Below are 17,619 nucleotides of genomic sequence, written 5' to 3'. Positions count from 1 at the left end.
TCGCCCCCATGTCAGCCACATGCTTTGTGCTCTGCTGTCTGTCCTCCGTGTCCTGTATCTCAGCCTCCCTGTGCAGAACGACACACTCTAGGAAACACTGGAAATGGAGATTTAGCTCCTCTGGCTACATCCCTGGTACTAGGTCCAGAGCTTTTACTGTGCTTGAGATGCTACAGGGCATTGAGTGTAGGAACCTGCACCTGAGTGTTCACTTCTTCCATCAACCAATGTATATTTACTGAGCACCAGCTAAGTGCCTGGTCCTGGGAACATGGTAGTGAACAAAACAAGTCCCCACCTTCATACAGCTTGTATTTTGTAGGAGAGACAGATAACACGTGTAAAGTGTGTGTGTGTGTGTGTGTAACCCTTTGAGGTAGAAAATAAAACAAGTCGGCCCAAGGTGGAGGAAAAACAAGGAAGTCAGTGGCAGTGTAGATTGGGCAAGAAAGAGTGTAGTGACATTAGCCAGGAGAGGTGTCGTGCGCCTGTAGTCCCAGCTACTCAGGAGGCTGAGGCAGGAGGATCGCTTGAGCCTGGAAGTTCGAGGCTGCAGTGAGCTGTGATCGCCCCACTGCACTCCAGCCTGCTCAAAAAAGCAAGATCCCAGCTCTAAAGACAAATAAAAAGGAGAGTGGTGGATTGTCAGGGGTGTCTGGGGCCTATTTTTAAAGTAGAGCCAACAGGCATTGCTGATGGATTGGATGTGAGGTGTGAGAAAAGGCATCAAGAAGCAGCTAGGCCAGGCTCAGTAGTTCACGCCTATAATCCCAGCAGATTGGGAGGCCAAGGCAGGTGGATCACTTGAGCTCAGAAGTTCAAGACCAGCCTGGTCAACATAGGGTGACCCTGCCTCTAAAAAAATTTTTAAAAGCCAGGCATGGTGATGCACACCTGTGGTCCCAACTACTAAGGAGGCTGAGGTAGGAGGATCACGAGCCCAGGAGGTCAAGCCTGCTCCACTGCACTCCAGCCTGAGTGACAGAGCAAGACCATGCCTCAAAGAAAGAACAAGGCTGGTCGTTGTGGCTCACGCCTGTAATCCCAGCACTTTGGGAGGCCGAGGAAAGTGGATCACCCAAGGTAAGTAGGTTGAAACCAGCCTGGCCAACATGGTGAAACCCGTCTCTACTAAAAATACAAAAATTAGCTGGGCTTCATGGCAGGTGCCTGTAATCCCAGCTACTTGGGAGGCTGAGGCAGGAGAATCGCTTAAACTTGGCAAGTGGAGGTTGCAGTGAGTCAAGATCACGCCACTGTACTCCAGCCTGGGTGCCAGAGCGAGACTCTATCTCAAAAAAAAAAAAAAAACAGCCAGGCACGGTGGCTCACGCCTGTAATCCCAGAACTTTGGGAGGCCAAGGCGGGTGGATCACCCAAGGTCAGGAGTTTGAGACCAGACTGGCCAATATGGCAAAACCCCATCTCTACTAAAAATACAAAAATTAGCTGGGTGTGGTGGCAGGTGTCTGTAATCCCAGCTACTCAAGTGGCTGAGGTGAAATAATCACTTGAACCCAGGAGACGGAGGTTGCAGTGAGCCAAGATTGCACCATTGCACTACAGCCTGGGCAACAAGCGTGAAACTCCATCTCAAATAAATAAATACGAACAAAAACAAAAGTTCCAATTAAAAAAAAAAGGTTATTGGGCTGAGCACAGTGACGCACGCTTGTAATCCCAACATGTTGGGAGGCCAAGTCAGGAGGATCACTTAAGCCCAGGAGTTCAAGACCAGCCTTGGCAACATGGGAAAACCGTATCTCTATTAAAAAAGAAAAATTGATTTTTAGGAAACGATTATTTTTTGAGCTGGGAGATAGCACTGCGTGTTAGTTGGCTGATGGGAATGATCCAGTCAAAATAGTCACTCCTCCTTTTATCATGGTTGATCCCCGCTGTCCTATTTGGGTGACTCACTCGGCATACAGAGAGGACCACATTAGTGCAAAGAGCATGAACTTTACTCACACACTGAGCTGGGTGACACCCCCACTTCCACCACATGGAGCTGTGTGACCTCCAGCAAGTTAGGGAACCTGCGTGTGTTTCCTCACCAGCGGAATGGAATCACAGTCCTTCCCAGGATGGTTGAGCAAGGGAATGCTCACAAAGCAACCAGCACAAAACGCTTAGCCCATGGTAGACATCAACATTACAGGAGACTACATCAGCCTGATTCTGGTTTTCCAGAAGTTTCCACATCAAGGCAGATGACCTTTACAGTTTCAGCTTATGCTAACCAGATACAGGCAGCAGCCTCTTAACTGAGCTCACAAAAGGCCAGATGTTTTCAAGGCAGCAGGCCCAAGAGAAGTATATATAATTAGAGTGGGGCGAGTCCTCCTGGAAGCATGGGGCGATGGCAGCCTGGCTGAGATGCGACTGTGATGTAGGTCTGTGTTTGGTAAGGCACGTGCAAGGGCGAGAAGAAAGGAGAGAGCCCATGGGAGGGTTGGAGGGGACGAGAAGCAACTCCTCAAACTCGGTGAAGATTCAGATATGGAAGACGCCACTAGTCTCTGGTGCCCCAGGCATCTAGCAGAGCTCTCAGGAGGGGCATCAAGAGACAGATCCTGTACTCAGTGTGGTTAGCACAGGAGATAAGACAAATGGGACGGCCACATGTGTCACAGAGGCGCTAGGCCCGGGCGAGAGAGTGGAACACAAAAACGTGTCTGCTAACACAGTCTCAAGGTGCTCAGGGACCTCAGGAAGGAGGTAAATGATGTGCTAAGTGCAGCGAATGAAAAGATGCCAAGAGTATGATGGGATTGCAGATCAGGATGCTTAGCCGTGCCTGGGCAGGCAGAATCGTTGGGGGTGGCCACACAGCTGGCTGTATTGCTTTCTAGCTGTGTGCCCTGAGGCAAGTAGTCTCCATTCCAAGCTTATAGTTCCGGGAATCTCAGACTCTGAGTTGGCAGGGTGATAAGAACTCCAAAATTTCAAATGATGATTGCAGAGAAGGTGCTAGATTGCTAAAGACTGAATCAGACCCTCCTAACTGGCAGTGAGAGAAGGCGGTGGAAAGGTCTCCGATTTTTCACAGGGAAGGAGGCAAAAACATTGAATCCTCATACCAATCAGTCAGTGATCACCACATACCTAGCGAGGCCGGCTCTCAGGCACTGTTGCAGAGGAAGTGGCAGTGGGTCTTCAGCCACAGGCAGTCTGCCCACTCCCAGGGTGCGAAGGCTGGAGGGGCAGACGGTGCGGGGAGTCTTTTTGGAACAGAGTTTTAATTAGCCACAGTTCTGCAGGCGTTTTACGATTTCAAACGGCATTTCTCACCTATCATCTGATCCTTGTAAACTCCCTCATGCATCAGACAGGGCAAGTGTTATTATCCCTACTTTTCAGTGGAGAAACCAGGTCCAGGGAAGCCGAGGACTTGGCTGTCACATAGCTTTTCAGTGGCAGGGGTAAAGCTAGCACTGTAGGCTTCTCGTAGCCTGAGTGAAAGCACAGTGTGGTGTGCCACCCCAGGGCAGTTTCAGTGAGCTCTTAATGGAGGCTGGGCTGGGTCCCTGAGCCTTCCTGTTCTCCCCGCATGCCTGGGAGTCACTGGACTGCAAGGGGGGCACCAGGAGTGGTAGGTGCCCTAGGTGGAGAAGCTGTGCCAGGTTACGGAGTGCCACTCCAGAAGCAGAATCTGAATTCCAAAAGGCTTTGGAACAAGAATGAGGGAAGGCCATCAGGGTAGGAGAGACTCAAAGCCTCAAATAACAAAGAGAAGGGATAAACAGAAGCGCTTCAGAGGAAGAGGAGAGCCCTGTTCTGGATCACGAAGAGGCTCTGGGAACGCCCAGGATGGAGGAGCATGCAGGCCTCCTGCTGGCTCTGGGGCCCTGTGGACCGTGGCTCCCTTTCCCTCTTTGGCTCTCAAATTGTCAATGGAGGGGGCCGCAGCCCATGGTCTCTGAGGCGTGTTTCTGACTGGCCTCTGGGCTCCTGACCCAGGTCCCCCTGAAACCAGAATGACCCCTGGATCTTCCCTACAGAGAGCACTCCCGCAGATGGCAGGGAAAAGGCGCCAAGGCCCAGCGTGGGGAGAAGGAGGGCTTTGCCTTTGGAGAAGCATATGAGGAGCAGCTACCCAGCACCAGGCCCCTGCCCTCCGCAGACATCGCTTACCTTAACAGACCACCACAACTCCATGCAGCAAACCTCCCATTTAGAGTGAGGACCCTGAGGCACCACAGTCATTCAGGTCACCCCTGGGGAGTATCTTGTCACTGCCCGCAGCCCCCTTCAATCTGGACCCGGTGCCTCCCTCAAAAAGGGAGGAGTGTGGGAGAGAGACCGTGAGGGCAAGCACCACACAGTTTCAAGCGGAAAACTCTTCCTGCTGCTTCCTGGCTGGGGGTCTATCACCTCCCTCCGCCGTGGTCTCCTTACTGTTAGGAGGCCTGCTGCCTGCAACGGTGGCCCGCATGCTTAAATTAATGCACTGGTCGCAGGGTGCCCATTGCGGCCCCAGCAGGATGGAGGAGGCTCCCCTCGATCCTACTGTCTTGTCATTGTGGCAGAGGAATTTGAGCTCAGGACTTACTTCTTTGCCACTGTCCTAGACCCCATTTGCTCTTTCGGACCCGTAGGTCATGCAGGAAGCAGGTCTGAGAGCATGTGGCTCTGACCCTCCCAGCACAGAGAGCCTCAGAGGGTCGCAGTGTGGGCCACCACAGGCCAAGCAGTGCCCACCCTTGACCCTCAGACGGCAGACCACTCCCCCAGCTCTGGCCAGAGTTGCAGGCCATACCAGAGGCCTACGCCCTGGGCGGGCACCCTGGGCGGGCACACAGGGCTGCCATTGTCTGCTCAGCGCCTGGCACCCTCTCGTTTGCATAGCCACGTGAAGAATGCGAGGGAGCAGGCTGGGGACTTGTCCCTTCAGAGGGGGGTTGGGCTGTAGGGGAGGAAGCCAGCAGGGGTCTGCAGCAGGACCCTGCCTTCCCGCAATGTAGTCCAGGAAAGGTGGGTGGGCTACTGGGGACAGAGGGGGCGGCCGGGGGCTGGCAGGAGTGGGAGCAGGGTTGTGACATTCCTCCTGCACCCACGCAGCAGTGGGGCCCAATTGAACGTGAGGGGATTGCTAATGAGGTGGAAGAGAGTTAAACATTCCCCTACTCCTGAGGACGGAGAGACTGGGAGAGAGAAGAGGGAGGTGGGGGTGCTCGGAGGGGGCAGCCTGAACCCCAGGAATGTGCAGAGGCCACTGCTCTGCACCAGGCTGCTCTAGAGCTGGGGGCCAGGGCCCAGTGTTCCAGTCCCAGCGGGAGCTACTAAGCCAGGCAGCAAGGGGATTAAGGGACTGAGCAATCCGCCTTCCTTCAGGCTGATGCCAGAAGGTCGGGGCTGTCTCCCCAGCTCCCCAGCAGGCCCCTTGCTGGCCGGCAGCCAGCGCTGGCCCAGCCTTGATAGGGCCCCTTTTCTGTCCCCCTCAGATCTCAAAAAGACCCCACAGTACTTATTTCCTGGTCTGGCCTCCCTGATTTTTGGCACACACAGCTCCCAGGTACCCATGACCCCTCTTCCCAACACCCCACCCCTAGCTCAGCCTCCCCACATCTAGCTTCAGAGCCCCTGCCAAAAAGTTATCTGTGACGTCTAACTCTAGTTTTACCTGCTGCAAACTGGCATCCCTTTCCCTTCTGTCCTAAAGTCAAAGGGCAGAAAACCCCAAGAGTTACATCAGCCTTGCAAGAGCGAAGCCCATCCTCCCAGGGCTGGTGTTTGGGTGAGCGATTATCTGAATTTTAGGGCACCCAAATCAGGTTCCTAAAGGGGTTTCCCTGGGGGGAAAGGCCCTGAGGGCAGCTGGGTCATTCCTCTCAGCCCCTCCCTTCCCTATCCCTGGGGAACGGGGCGGGGCAGGGACACCACCTGGGCCATGGGCCGGCCCTCCGCCCCCAGGGGGCTGGGCATGAGCTTTGCTGGGGACCCTGCTCTGGCTTAGGCGGCTGCTGTGGGCGGGCCCTGGCCTTTTCCAGCCCCTGGGCCTCCCCCTGCATTCTGGAGTCCAGAGCCACTGCCTTTGCTCCAGCCGCTGCCGCCCCACCACCTCTCCTTCTCTGCCTCTGACCCTCCTTCTCACTGCTCCCCCTGCCCAATTGCTCCTCCCACCTGGCCATGACCACAGCCCCTGCTGGGACCCTGGCCCAGCTCTGAGTCCCGGGACCCTCGGTCCCCTCCCCCAGGCCATGGCCAACTCAGGCCTCCAGCTCCTGGGCTACTTCTTGGCCCTGGGTGGCTGGGTGGGCATCATTGCTAGCACAGCCCTGCCGCAGTGGAAGCAGTCTTCCTACGCAGGCGACGCCATCATCACCGCCGTGGGCCTCTATGAAGGGCTCTGGATGTCCTGCGCCTCCCAGAGCACCGGGCAAGTGCAGTGCAAGCTCTACGACTCGCTGCTCGCCCTGGACGGTAGGCCTGAGGCCGGCGGGGTGGGAGGTGGGAGGTGGGAGGTGGGAACAGCAGAGGGGTCTGGAGCAAGCTTTCCTCACAGTCTGCTGTCTGCACTGGGCTCCATCCTCCAGCCCCCACTCTACAATTCCCCACTACTGCCCTGTGCCCATCGACAGTCCAGGCCAGCCTGCTGCCCTGCAGGAGGGGAGGGCTCTAGGGTCTGGCAGCTGTGGGTCCAGATTCCTGCTCTGTCACTGTAACTTTGAACCAGTCACCAAACCTCTTCCCATTGTGATGTTCTCGTCTCCAAAGGGGAATACTAATACCTGTGGCACTCTGAAATGCTCAGTTAAGACCCTTCACCCACTTCTCCCCACACTCAGCAGACAGACACACACTGTACAATGCACACCTGCTCCCCAGTCCTGCTCCCAGGCCTGTGTGCCAGCATATGGGTGCACACACACGCATGCGAACACACATGCACACGCAGGCACACAAACACACACGCACGTGCACATGCGTGCACCGACAGGTGCGTCTGCATGCAGTCCCTATCCTTCTGGGGTGTGGAGTTGAGCCTGACAGGCACCGCCGAAGCTCTAACTCTGGGGTGGAGGTGATCCACCTGCAATCCGCCCAGGACCCCCCAGGGCAATCTGCTCCCCATGGGAGCTGGGAGCAGAGCGGCCATCAACCAGCCCCATTGTGCCAGTTCAGGCTGGTGAGTTCAGGCAGGTCGTCTAGCCTCGCTGAGGGACCCAGGTCTCCTGAACGCCCCCCAGGGCCCAGGCCGGACCCACGCACCCATGAAGAGGCAAGCTTCTAGCTGCCATGGGCAGAGGGGAAAGTGACTGTTGTCTGAATGGCTGCTGGGGAGGGGTTGCTGCGGGGCTCAGGCTGAGTTGAGCTAGGCCTCAGATGCCCCCAGCTCTTCCATCTACCAAAGCTGAGGGGACCCTGGAGCTGCCCTCAGCTGCTTGGGAGGATGGGTCAAGCCCAAGAGGGAGTCCCCAGGCCAGAAAGCAACAGCAGAGTGAATCATACCACCAGAAAAGCCTGCAAGGGCAAGCGGACTCTCACCCCCACACCCGTCCTCCTGACGCAGGCTGTCACTCCTCACTAACCCACACCTGCCAGCAGTTGGTCTGATCCCCAGGCCAGCTCCTACTCAAGCCTCTGTCAAGCTGGGCTCCTTCCACCAACCCCAGGTGCCGACCCAACCCCCATCCCCGCCAGCCCGACTCAGTGTCACCCTGCCCACCTTAGGTCACATCCAATCAGCGCGGGCCCTGATGGTGGTGGCCGTGCTCCTGGGCTTCGTGGCCATGGTCCTCAGCGTAGTTGGCATGAAGTGCACACGGGTGGGAGACAGCAACCCCATTGCCAAGGGCCGTGTCGCCATCGCCGGGGGAGCCCTCTTCATCCTGGCAGGTGAGTGCCCCTCACTCCTCCACAATCACAGCCATGGCAGGTAGCCCCAGCCCCAGTGGCCTCGGGGGACCAGAGCAGAGCTGAGCGCCCCTCTGCTTTGTCCTTAGGCCTCTGCACTTTGACTGCCGTCTCGTGGTATGCCACCCTGGTGACCCAGGAGTTCTTCAACCCAAGCACGCCTGTCAATGCCAGGTGGGTGCCAGGGCTTGGGTCTTTTGCTTCACCTCCTCTGGGACCACTGACCTTTGTCCACTGGATCACCTGGCGGGGGAAGTGGGGGACAGGGTCCAGCTGCTGTCCCAGAAGCTTTAAATGGGGGCACCAGGAGTAGTGTGCTGGGGCCTCCATAGGGGCGGGAAGCCTTTGATGGGCCCCCAGGTGCAGCAAGGACTCTCTAAGGACCTAAGTGCCCTGACTCTGGGTTTCAATCCCACCTCTGGCCAGGTGCAGTGGCTCACGCCTGTAATCCCAGCACTTTGGGAGGCCAAGGTGGGTGGATCACCTGAGGTCAGGAGTTCAAGACCAGCCTGGCCAACATGGTGAAACCCCATCTTTACTAAAAATACAAAAATTATCTGGGCGTGGTGGCGGGCGCCTGTAATCTCAGCTACTTGGGAGGCAGAGGAGGCAAGAGAATAGCTTGAACCCGGGAGGCGAAAGTTGCACTGCACTCCAGTCTGAGTGACAGAGTGAGATGCTGTCTCAAAAAAATCAAACGATCAATCAATCAATCCCAGCTTTGCATGCACTGTGTCACCTGGGCAAGTTACTTAATCTTTCTGTGCCTAGTTTCCTCCTCTGTAAAATAGGGCTAGAAACTGAGCACCAGTTCACGCATGGTTGTCTGTATCCAGCAAGACGCAGGTGAGGGTGTGGCATTTCTGCTGGTGGCAGCAGGGCTGAGATGACTTCCTGGAGGAGGCAGCAGTTATTCTGAGCCAGGAAGAAACTTGAGAATAAGGGCAGATCGTGGAGGGCCTTGCAACCATAGGAAGATTTTGTTCCTCATCCGAGTGGAGGCAGCGGCAGTCCCTCTGGCTGTGATGTGCAGAATGGTGGGGAGGGAGTGACACCAGGAAGGCGGCTGTCCCAAAGGTCTGAGCAGAGGGTTTGGGGCACCAGGGAGGGTGCAGTAGAGAGCAGGCTGATATTCAGGAGATAACCAGGACTTGTAAGGCTGTGGGCATGGGAACAGAAGGGGATGCTCTGCAAAGAGGACCTTGGCTCCTCCCTCACTTCTCAACCTAGCCAGGAGCAGAGAATGGGACAGTCTCAAACCTAGACATCCCAGTGGGCTTTGGGCCTTGGAGTGGAGAGAGGATGAGAAAAGATGCCTGGGCTCTTGCAATCGGGAGGGATCCCTGGAGGAGGCAGAGATGTGGAGAGGGGAGGGAGGAGATCTCAGGTACAAGGTTTGTTCCCTGGGCGGCAGCTGCAGCCACAAAATCTGCCAAGCAAGGTCCAGCTTAGGCATGTCAGGATAGGACTCGGCCCCTGATCCCTTCAACAGTCCCCAATGCCACTTGGGCTGCCAGGCCCTGTGCTGGGTCCTGGGGACACTAATGGCTCTGTCTGCCCTCAAGGGGCTTCCCAGGGGGCCGGACAAGCAAGGGGCTGAGGCCTCCTGAAGAAAGCATGGCAGTGGAGTCACGCAAGGGGCAGTGTGAACACAGAGGATGTCAAGGAAAGACCCCACGAGGAGGAGGCATCTGAACTGGGCTCTGAAGGCAGAGAAGGAACTGGGGAGGCACAGGAGTGGCGGGCTGGGGGGCTTGATGCCCCAGGAGGGGGTGCCTTGTGCAAAGGCACTAAGGCAGTGAGACCCAGGATCGGGGCTGGACTGGCCAGCAGGGCCTGGGTGTGGAGAGCCCAGAGTGCCTTCTCCAGAGGGCAGCGGGAGCAGTCCTGGCTGGGAGTTCTGTGGGCCCGACTGTGACTGGGAAGAAAGATGGCAGGGATTGCCCCACTCCTTCCGCGCAGACCTCTCAGGCCCTCCCATGCCCCCTCCACTGGCCAGATCAGGAAATGAGCCCAAGGTTGCCCAGAGCAGGAGCTGGAGGCCAAGCCTCTGGCCTTCACGCCCACCCTGGCCGGGTCACCCTGTGTGATGTGGATCTTCTGGGCTGGCGGGAGGCAGAAAGGAAGAGCATTCACCTCAGTTTATCTGGACACATGGAAGAGGTCGTGCGGCTCCAGCCTCCAGCTCCACACACTCTGCCCTTCCTCTGCCAGGGCAGGGACTGGGAACAACCTGAGGCAGCAGCCGCACCTGATGCCATTCTCCCTACCCCTTGCAGGTATGAATTTGGCCCAGCCCTGTTTGTGGGCTGGGCCTCAGCTGGCCTGGCCGTGCTGGGGGGCTCCTTCCTCTGCTGCACGTGCCCGGAGCCAGAGAGACCCAACAGCAGCCCGCAGCCCTATCGGCCTGGACCCTCTGCTGCTGCCCGAGAGTACGTCTGAGCTCCTCCTGCCCTGGCCAGCCCCCCGCCCGGTGGCCCCCTCGTCCAGCATCCAGCCAGCCTCGCAGCACCCTGGGCAGGGCCACTGGGCCATAGGATGGGCATAGGTGCTCTGAGTAGCTTGTCCTCAACTCAAGCACCCACCTTGCAATCCGAGACCCAGATCCTCAGAGAGACCAGAGGCAGGACCCAGCCCCCAGGCACACACACGGATGCAGGTCCAGGCACGGTCCTGTCTGCACAGCCTGGTGGGCACCAGCATGCATCCCTGGAGACAGGCCCTCAGGCACCAGCCCGGCTGTTTACTCACTGAAGAGCCGCGTGGGTGTCTGCTACGTGCTGGGCCCTGGAGTTACAGCAGTGGCCAAGAAGTACCTTAGTACCCAGGTCCTTGGGGTGAGCAGAAACCTTCACCCTCCCCAGTCCCATGGGCTCCTCACAGCAACCCCACAAGGGCAGTGCCGGGATGCTGAACGTTCACACGAGGACAGGGAGGGTCTGAGTTTAGGTCTCAGGTTCTTCCAGTGCACCCAGGGCTGGGGGCTATCCACACAGATGGCTAGGTCGGACCATGGCGCCCCCGCCCCCGGGAATGGGCCCCAGGCAGGGCTGCTGTGAGGGCCAAGGTCTTGCCATGCTGGCCAGTACCCATGTCCGGGCCTGAATGCACAGCCCCTGTCCCCGACCCCACAGCTCACTCCACTAACCAGCTCTCTCTCTTTTGACTTTCAGACCAGTTGTTAAATTGCCCGCCTCCGCCAAGGGCCCCCTGGGTGTGTAATGTCCAGTCCCCAGCCAGGCTCTGTCCCCTGCCATACCTAGACTCTGTGTTTCATATTTTTTGGAAAGAGAAGTGAACATCCAGCCCCAATCATGGTGTCATTCAGTCTGTCCTCGGCGTGGCTTGGACGGGACCTGGGTCAGAGTGGTCAGTGCTGACCCCTGGGGCTCTTGGGCAGAAAGATGAGGAGACAGAGGTCCAGGGTGGGTTACACAGCACATCCAAGGCTGAGCAGGAGACAATTCAGGGCTCCTACCGCCTGTCTAGGGAACCCCCTCCCAAGCCTGGCCTTGGCCTTGGCTCAAGGTCCTCCTTGATGGGAGACCCCACCCACTCCTGGAGGCTGCCCCTGAGGCCTGGCCCAGCTCTGGGAGCAGGCCCCTGGGTCACGGAGCCCCTGGTGTGGAAAGAGGCCCCAAGGTAGTAAACCCTGCCCCTGTTACTGTGCTCCAGAGACCTCCTAAGGGAAGGGACAGTTCCTGGAAGGCCCTCCAGCTGGATGCTGGGGATCAGAGATAGATGAGGGAACACAGTGTAGGAGCTCCCTATGTAGAAAAGGGAATGTGGGGAGGGCGTTAGGAGCTTGCGGGCATCAGGACTGTCCTGAGCAAGGTCTGCAGCCCCCAGCTCTGCTCACCCCGAATCCTGCCCCTTGTTTCCACACCTACCATTCCTCCTCTCCTGATCCCCAGCATCCAGCTGAGGTCCAAGGTCTTTTCCTAGAACCAGAGTGGGGAGGGGACAGCCTGAGGCTGCCCAGAGACTGTGGCTGGAACTGCTTGCTGCACCTAGCAGTACTGTCAGAGTTAGAAGGGCTTTTGGTCTTGAAGTCCAGGTACCATCCCCACTTAGTATAGAGGGGGAAGGGCTGGAGAGGAATGTAGGGAAACCAGCCCAGGTCAGTCCCAAGGCCAGAGTCCTTTGTCCTACATCTCCCCGAACCAAAGTGTGCCAGCCCCGCCCCTCATGCTCAGACCTCTCCCACTCCAAACCCTCTCCGGTGTATCCAAGTCTCTTTGGCCACTGCATAGCAGGCTTCTGGGGAGAGCATCCCTCACAGAACCTCCCCTTCCCTGCTATGCACCTTCCTTGGCCAGCCCCATTCTGGCCTCCTCCACCACCTGCCTTGTGACCACATCTCCCACCAAGTCCCCAGATCTCAAGAATGCCGCTCGGCTTCTCCTTCGAGCTTGACTCTGAGAGGGAAAGTGATGGAAACCAAGTCGGATGAGATGACTGCCATGTACACTGCAGTCGAGGGCAGGGGCAGGAGGAATGACACAAATGGCAGGGAGCTGCTGGGGGACTGACCCCTCAGCGCCTGGCCTGGCCGGCCCTGCACATCCACCGGGGCACCACAGGAGCTTGTCCAGTCTCTGGTCAGAGGGTGTGGCCACCCGACCCTAAATAGGCTCCCCAGAGTCCTGCCCCCCTAATCATGAATGATAACTGCAAGAGTTTTCCTCTGGGTGCTTGAAGCTACAGTGCAATGGTTCCCAACCCTGAGTGCACATTCGAGTCACCTGGGGGCGACGCCCAGGCTCCAACCGCAGACACTCTGATTTCATTGGTCTAGGTGGACCTGCCATCAGAGGTCAGGTAGCTCCTCAGGGGACTGTAGTGTGTGGTCAGCACTGAGGGCTCCTCTATGAGGCCTCAAGCCCAGGTCTCTGTGAGGCCCGCAGACGGAGAAAAGAACCCACAAGAAAAGAGGTGGAGTCCAGGCGTGGTGGCTCATGCTAGTAATCCCAGCACTTTGGGAGGCCAAGGTGGGTAGATACCTGAGGTCAGGAGTTCGAGACCAGCCTGGCCGACATGGTGAAACCCTGTCTCTACTAAAAATACAAAAATTAGCTAGCTGTGGTGGTGGGCACCTGTAATCTCAGCTACTTGGGAGGCTAAGGCAGGAAAATCGCTTGAACTCGGGAGGTGGAGGTTGCAGTGAGCCGAGATCACGCCACTGCACTCCAGGCTGGGCGACAGAGCGAGACTCCATCTCAAAAGAAAAAAAAAAGAAGAAGAAGAAGAAGAAAAAAAAGAGATGGGTAGAGGAAGCCCCAGCTCACTCCTGCCTTTCCCGATACCAGGCTGTTCTGTGACATGCCCACATCTTTCCAGTCAATTCCCCTTTCGGCTGAAAAAACATTGAGTTTGAGTCCTGTCCCACACAGCCAGAAGAGCCCTGCCTAACAGGATTTGGAACCTGGAAACTCAGCGCAGCCTTGCAGAGTCCTGTTGTATGGTGCCAGCGGAGCAGGGATGGGATCATCCTCCTATTCTAGGCTGGGTGTTGGGCAATCCTTGCTATTTGGTCATGAAGCAGCTGGCCAGGAAACCACATGTCATTCTCTCTTGAGCTTCAGGGTCCAATGGAGAATGCTGGGATAGAGTGTGCTGGCTCCTTCTTGTGGGTTTCAGGGACAGACTGCAAGAGAGACAAGATACGTGCAAGTGGCGGGGGGCGGTGGGGGCGCTGGAGGGGGTGCCTGACGGCAGAGTAGGAACAAGCTTCAGTCTGTTCCTTTGTTAGGGGAAGCCCTTTCTGCCTATAGCCAGGGATTGGAGAGGCAGAGGGTCAGAGAACCACACACCTCACTGAATTGAACAACCAATTAATACACTGATTTAAAATGTTGTGAGATCCTGGCAATGGGAAGATATCTGGGAAGAAACTAGAGGAATTTGAAGCTAAAAGACTTTGAGATGCCTGGTCCCACAGGCTTCTCCTGAAGCAAACCCACTCCCATATCTACAAGGCCACCTGAGCTGCCAACCAGAGGCAGGGCCGATAATCCAGGCTTCATGTCCAGGCTGTTGTTTACTGTCCTAACCTTAAGGCTACAGGACTGGGGAGAGACCCAGGAAGGTAGGGCTCAGACTCAAAAGGCATGATTCTAAAGCTTTTGCCTTATTCTAGAGCATTGTGTACTAGCAAACAGAGTCCCCTCACCCCGAGAAGGAAATTGGCAGGTCATAAAATACAGTTGTAGGATGAATATACCCATGTACTCAGCCCCAGGGCCAAGGAGCACAGCAACATAAGGTGTTCAGCAAAAAGGAGTGAACCTGAGCCACCGGAGGAGCTGACCAGGAAAATCAGCTACTGCTTGGGAAGAGGCTCAAAAACCGTGCAGCTGAGAATACAGCCTATGGACTGACTATTAGATTATGAAGGAGTTATTGCCGGGCGCGATGGCTCACACCTGTAATCCCAGCACTTTGGGAGGCCGAGGTGGGCGGATCACGAGGTCAGGAGATCGACCATCCTGGCTAACACGGTGAAACCCCGTCTCTACTAAAAACACAAAAAATTAGCTGGGCGAGGTGGTGGGCGCCTGTAGTCCCAGCTACTTGGGAGGCTGAGGCAGGAGAATGGCGTGAACCCGGGAGGAGGAGCTTGCAGTGAGCCGAGATCGTACCACTGCACTCCAGTCTGGGCAACAGAGTGAGACTCCGTCTCAAAAAAAAAAAAAAAAAAAAAACAGATTATCAAGGAGTTATTGTTAATTTTGTGTTACAAGTATTGTTAGTTTTGTGTGGTAATGATACTGTTTTTTTGTTTGTTTGTTTCTTATTATTCTTATCTGGTAGAGGTGCATGCTGAAATGATATAATGGTTGCATTTGCTTTCAAATAACAAAGAAAAAGTTCAGAGGCAGCGAAAGTTATAAAAAAAGATTGGTGAATCCCAGTGGTACTTACGGGTTCTCCTTGTGTATGTTCATAAATTAAAAAAATAAAAAGTTTAAAAATACCTCTAAGGTTTGCTGGTTTTATCACGTAATGGAATCCTCCTGACCAGGGGAGTAAGAATGATGGACACCCCAGAGATTTGCTACTCAAAGCACAGTCCTCAGATGGCAGCAACGCATCACCTGGAATCATTAGAAATGCAGATTTGCAGGCCCCGCCCCAGACCCCGTGACTCAGACGTGGCATTTTAACAAGCTCTCCAGGTGATTGAGACACAGTGAAGTTTGAGAAACACTGATGCAGCTGGTGAGAGCTGTGTGGTGCTTCTCCTTTTTGAGGGGAGAGTTTCAACGGACCTTATCCTGTTTTCCTCCATCATTTGCATATTAGGTATATTGAAAGTGGTTCATTTTATGATTTTTGTCTAGAGCTGGCAAATTATGAGGAGCTACAACTAAGCATGATCCAGGCCAGGTGGGTGGCTCACACCTGTAATCCCAGCACTTTGGGAGGCCGAGGTAAGAGGATTGTTTGAGGCCAGAAGTTTGAGACTAGCCTGTGCAACAACCCTGTTTCAGTTATTTAAAATTTAAAAACATTTATTTAAAAAACAAAAGTTAGCCAGGTGTGGTGGTGTGCACCTGTAATCCCAGCACTTTGGGAGGCCAAGGCGGGTGGATCACCTGAGGTCAGGAGTTCGAGACCAGCCTGGCCAACGTAGTGAAACCTCGTCTCTATTGAAAATACGAAAATTAGCCAGGCATGCTGGCAGGTGGCTATAATCCCAGCTGCTCGGAAGGCTGAGGCAGGAGAATTGTTGGAACCTGGGAGGCGGAGGTTGCAGTTAGCTGAGATCATGACATTGCATTCCAGCCTGGGTGACAGAGCGAGACTCTGTGTCAAAACAAAACAAAACAAAATAGATACAGGCAAAATTTCAAATGAAGACAGGCAACACCCAAAGTAGTACTTCCCAATTTTTTCTTCTCATCAAACACATAAAAATATATTTTGTTCAGCTTATGAAAATACTGCAGGCAATTTCATTCTGGCCAACCCTCCTGTTGAAAACAACTAAAAATGGGTGAAGTGTAAAAAATTCTTCAAGGCATCAAAGAGCTGACAAGGATCCTATGGAATCACCAAGTCAAAGCCTCAGGAGCTTTTCCTCTCCCTCTCAGCCACATGGTGGCCCACGAGGTCACCACAACGCTGAGGAGTGGTTGGCTGGCATGGCTGGAGATTAGTTACATATAAGGGGATTAAACAAACATGTAAATATACTGAAGAAAATGGGAGCCAGGCTTCCAAAGATGGAAAGGGGGAAAACTAGAGTAAATTCTGTGGTGTTGGATTCAAATTGGGGGCATCTGGATGAACTTGTGGTTTTTAACATATGTAGATACATAATGAAATAAATACAGGGGTGTGTGTGTGTGTGTGTGTGCACGTGTGATGCATATACATGCATGTATCTATGAGCCGTACCCCCTAGGAAGGCCTAGCAGTAAAGATACCCCAGTAGCAATGGGCACACCTAAGCCACTAAGCCATAGCTTGGTTTCTGAATACCATTCTCCACTAAAAGTTATCAGGCTCCAAGGAAAAATGACTGATTTCAGAACTGGAGTAGAGAAAGTACAAAAGAAACTTGGAGCATCTTGGTATTCCAGAAGCAAAAAGTGCTCAAGAATGATAATAGTATGTCTAAAGGATCCAGAAGCTGGATTAAAGGTGGTCCCACTTGCTTTATCTGGGACAATTTGAGCATCAAAATAAATAATAATAATGAATAATGGGTTTCAACTCACTGGATACAAATAAGAATCTACTAGTCCTTACCAATTTGAAAAAGTGGGGGAAAAGAAAAAGTTCTACCATACAGTAAAATGACTATATGAATAACTTATTAACAAATAAGTAAAAATCATGACTTTATAGTGATGAAACATAGCAGACATATCTTTTTTTTTTAAGACAGAGTTTCACTCTCGTTGCCCAGGCTGGAGTGCAATTGCGTGATCTCGGCTCACCGCAACCTCTGCCTCCCAGGTTCAAGCAATTTTCCTGCCTCAGATTCTTGAGTAGCTGGGATTACAGGCATGTGCCACCACGCCCAGATAATTTCATATTTTTAGTAGAGACAGGGTTTCTCCATGTTGGTCAGGCTGGTCTCGAACTCCCGACCTCAGGTGATCTGCCCGCCTCGGCCTCCCGAAGTCCTGGGATTACAGGTGTGAGCCACCAGGCCTGGCCAACACATATCTTAATCAAGTGATAAGAGTTACCACCAGGAATGGGACAAATCGAAACAGATGCCCCTTGCTGGAGTGCATGGAGAAGAACACAGCACAGCGTCATTTGCACGATATTCCTGCTATAGGTGCATAACCCGAATCAATCATGAAGAGACAGAAAAACACAATTAGGACTGTTTTATAAAATCACTGGCCTGTACCCTTCAAAACTGTCAAAGCTAAGAACCACAGGGAAAGACTGAGGAGATATTACAGCAAAATGCGGTGAGTCATCCTGGATTGGATTCTGGACCTATAAAGGACATGTTGGGATGACCAGTGAAACTGGAATGATAGCTGTGGTTTAGATGGTAGTATAACAGCAAAGTTAATGTCCTGAGCTTGACAGTTACCCTGTGGTTTTGTAGAACAGTGTCCTTGTTTTTTTAGGAAATATAAGAGGATAAAGAGGCATCAGAAAAAAAATAGGCAGAGATGCACAAGAAGAGTTATATGAAATATTTGCAGTATAATACTAATCGAACAATCTAAGTGAAGGACGTACGGGAATTCTTTGAACTGTTCTGGCAACTTTTCTCTCTGTTTG

At 54.1% G+C, this 17,619-nt stretch overlaps 1 protein-coding gene across 2 annotated transcripts; it reads left to right on the top strand.

Annotated features, from left to right (window-relative positions):
* Positions 1–5,950: 5,950 nt before the first annotated feature.
* CLDN19 (claudin 19) lies at positions 5,951–11,172 on the top strand. 2 transcript variants are annotated; one of them, XM_050801302.1, is made up of 5 exons: positions 5,951–6,426; positions 7,678–7,842; positions 7,950–8,034; positions 10,140–10,292; positions 11,034–11,172. In XM_050801302.1, the coding sequence occupies exons 1-5, from the start codon at positions 6,204–6,206 to the stop codon at positions 11,080–11,082; spliced, it is 675 nt and encodes a 224-aa protein (XP_050657259.1). In that variant the 5' UTR covers positions 5,951–6,203; the 3' UTR covers positions 11,083–11,172. The 2 variants fall into 2 exon arrangements, with proteins under 2 accessions (XP_050657259.1, XP_050657266.1); XM_050801309.1 differs by lacking the exons at positions 7,950–8,034; positions 11,034–11,172 and having other exon boundaries at positions 10,140–10,408.
* The last annotated feature ends 6,447 nt before the right edge of the window (positions 11,173–17,619 follow it).

Source organism: Macaca thibetana, chromosome 1, assembly GCF_024542745.1.
Source record: "Macaca thibetana thibetana isolate TM-01 chromosome 1, ASM2454274v1, whole genome shotgun sequence".
Lineage (NCBI taxonomy): Eukaryota > Metazoa > Chordata > Mammalia > Primates > Cercopithecidae > Macaca > Macaca thibetana.
This window is presented reverse-complemented; position numbering and strand designations above follow the sequence as displayed.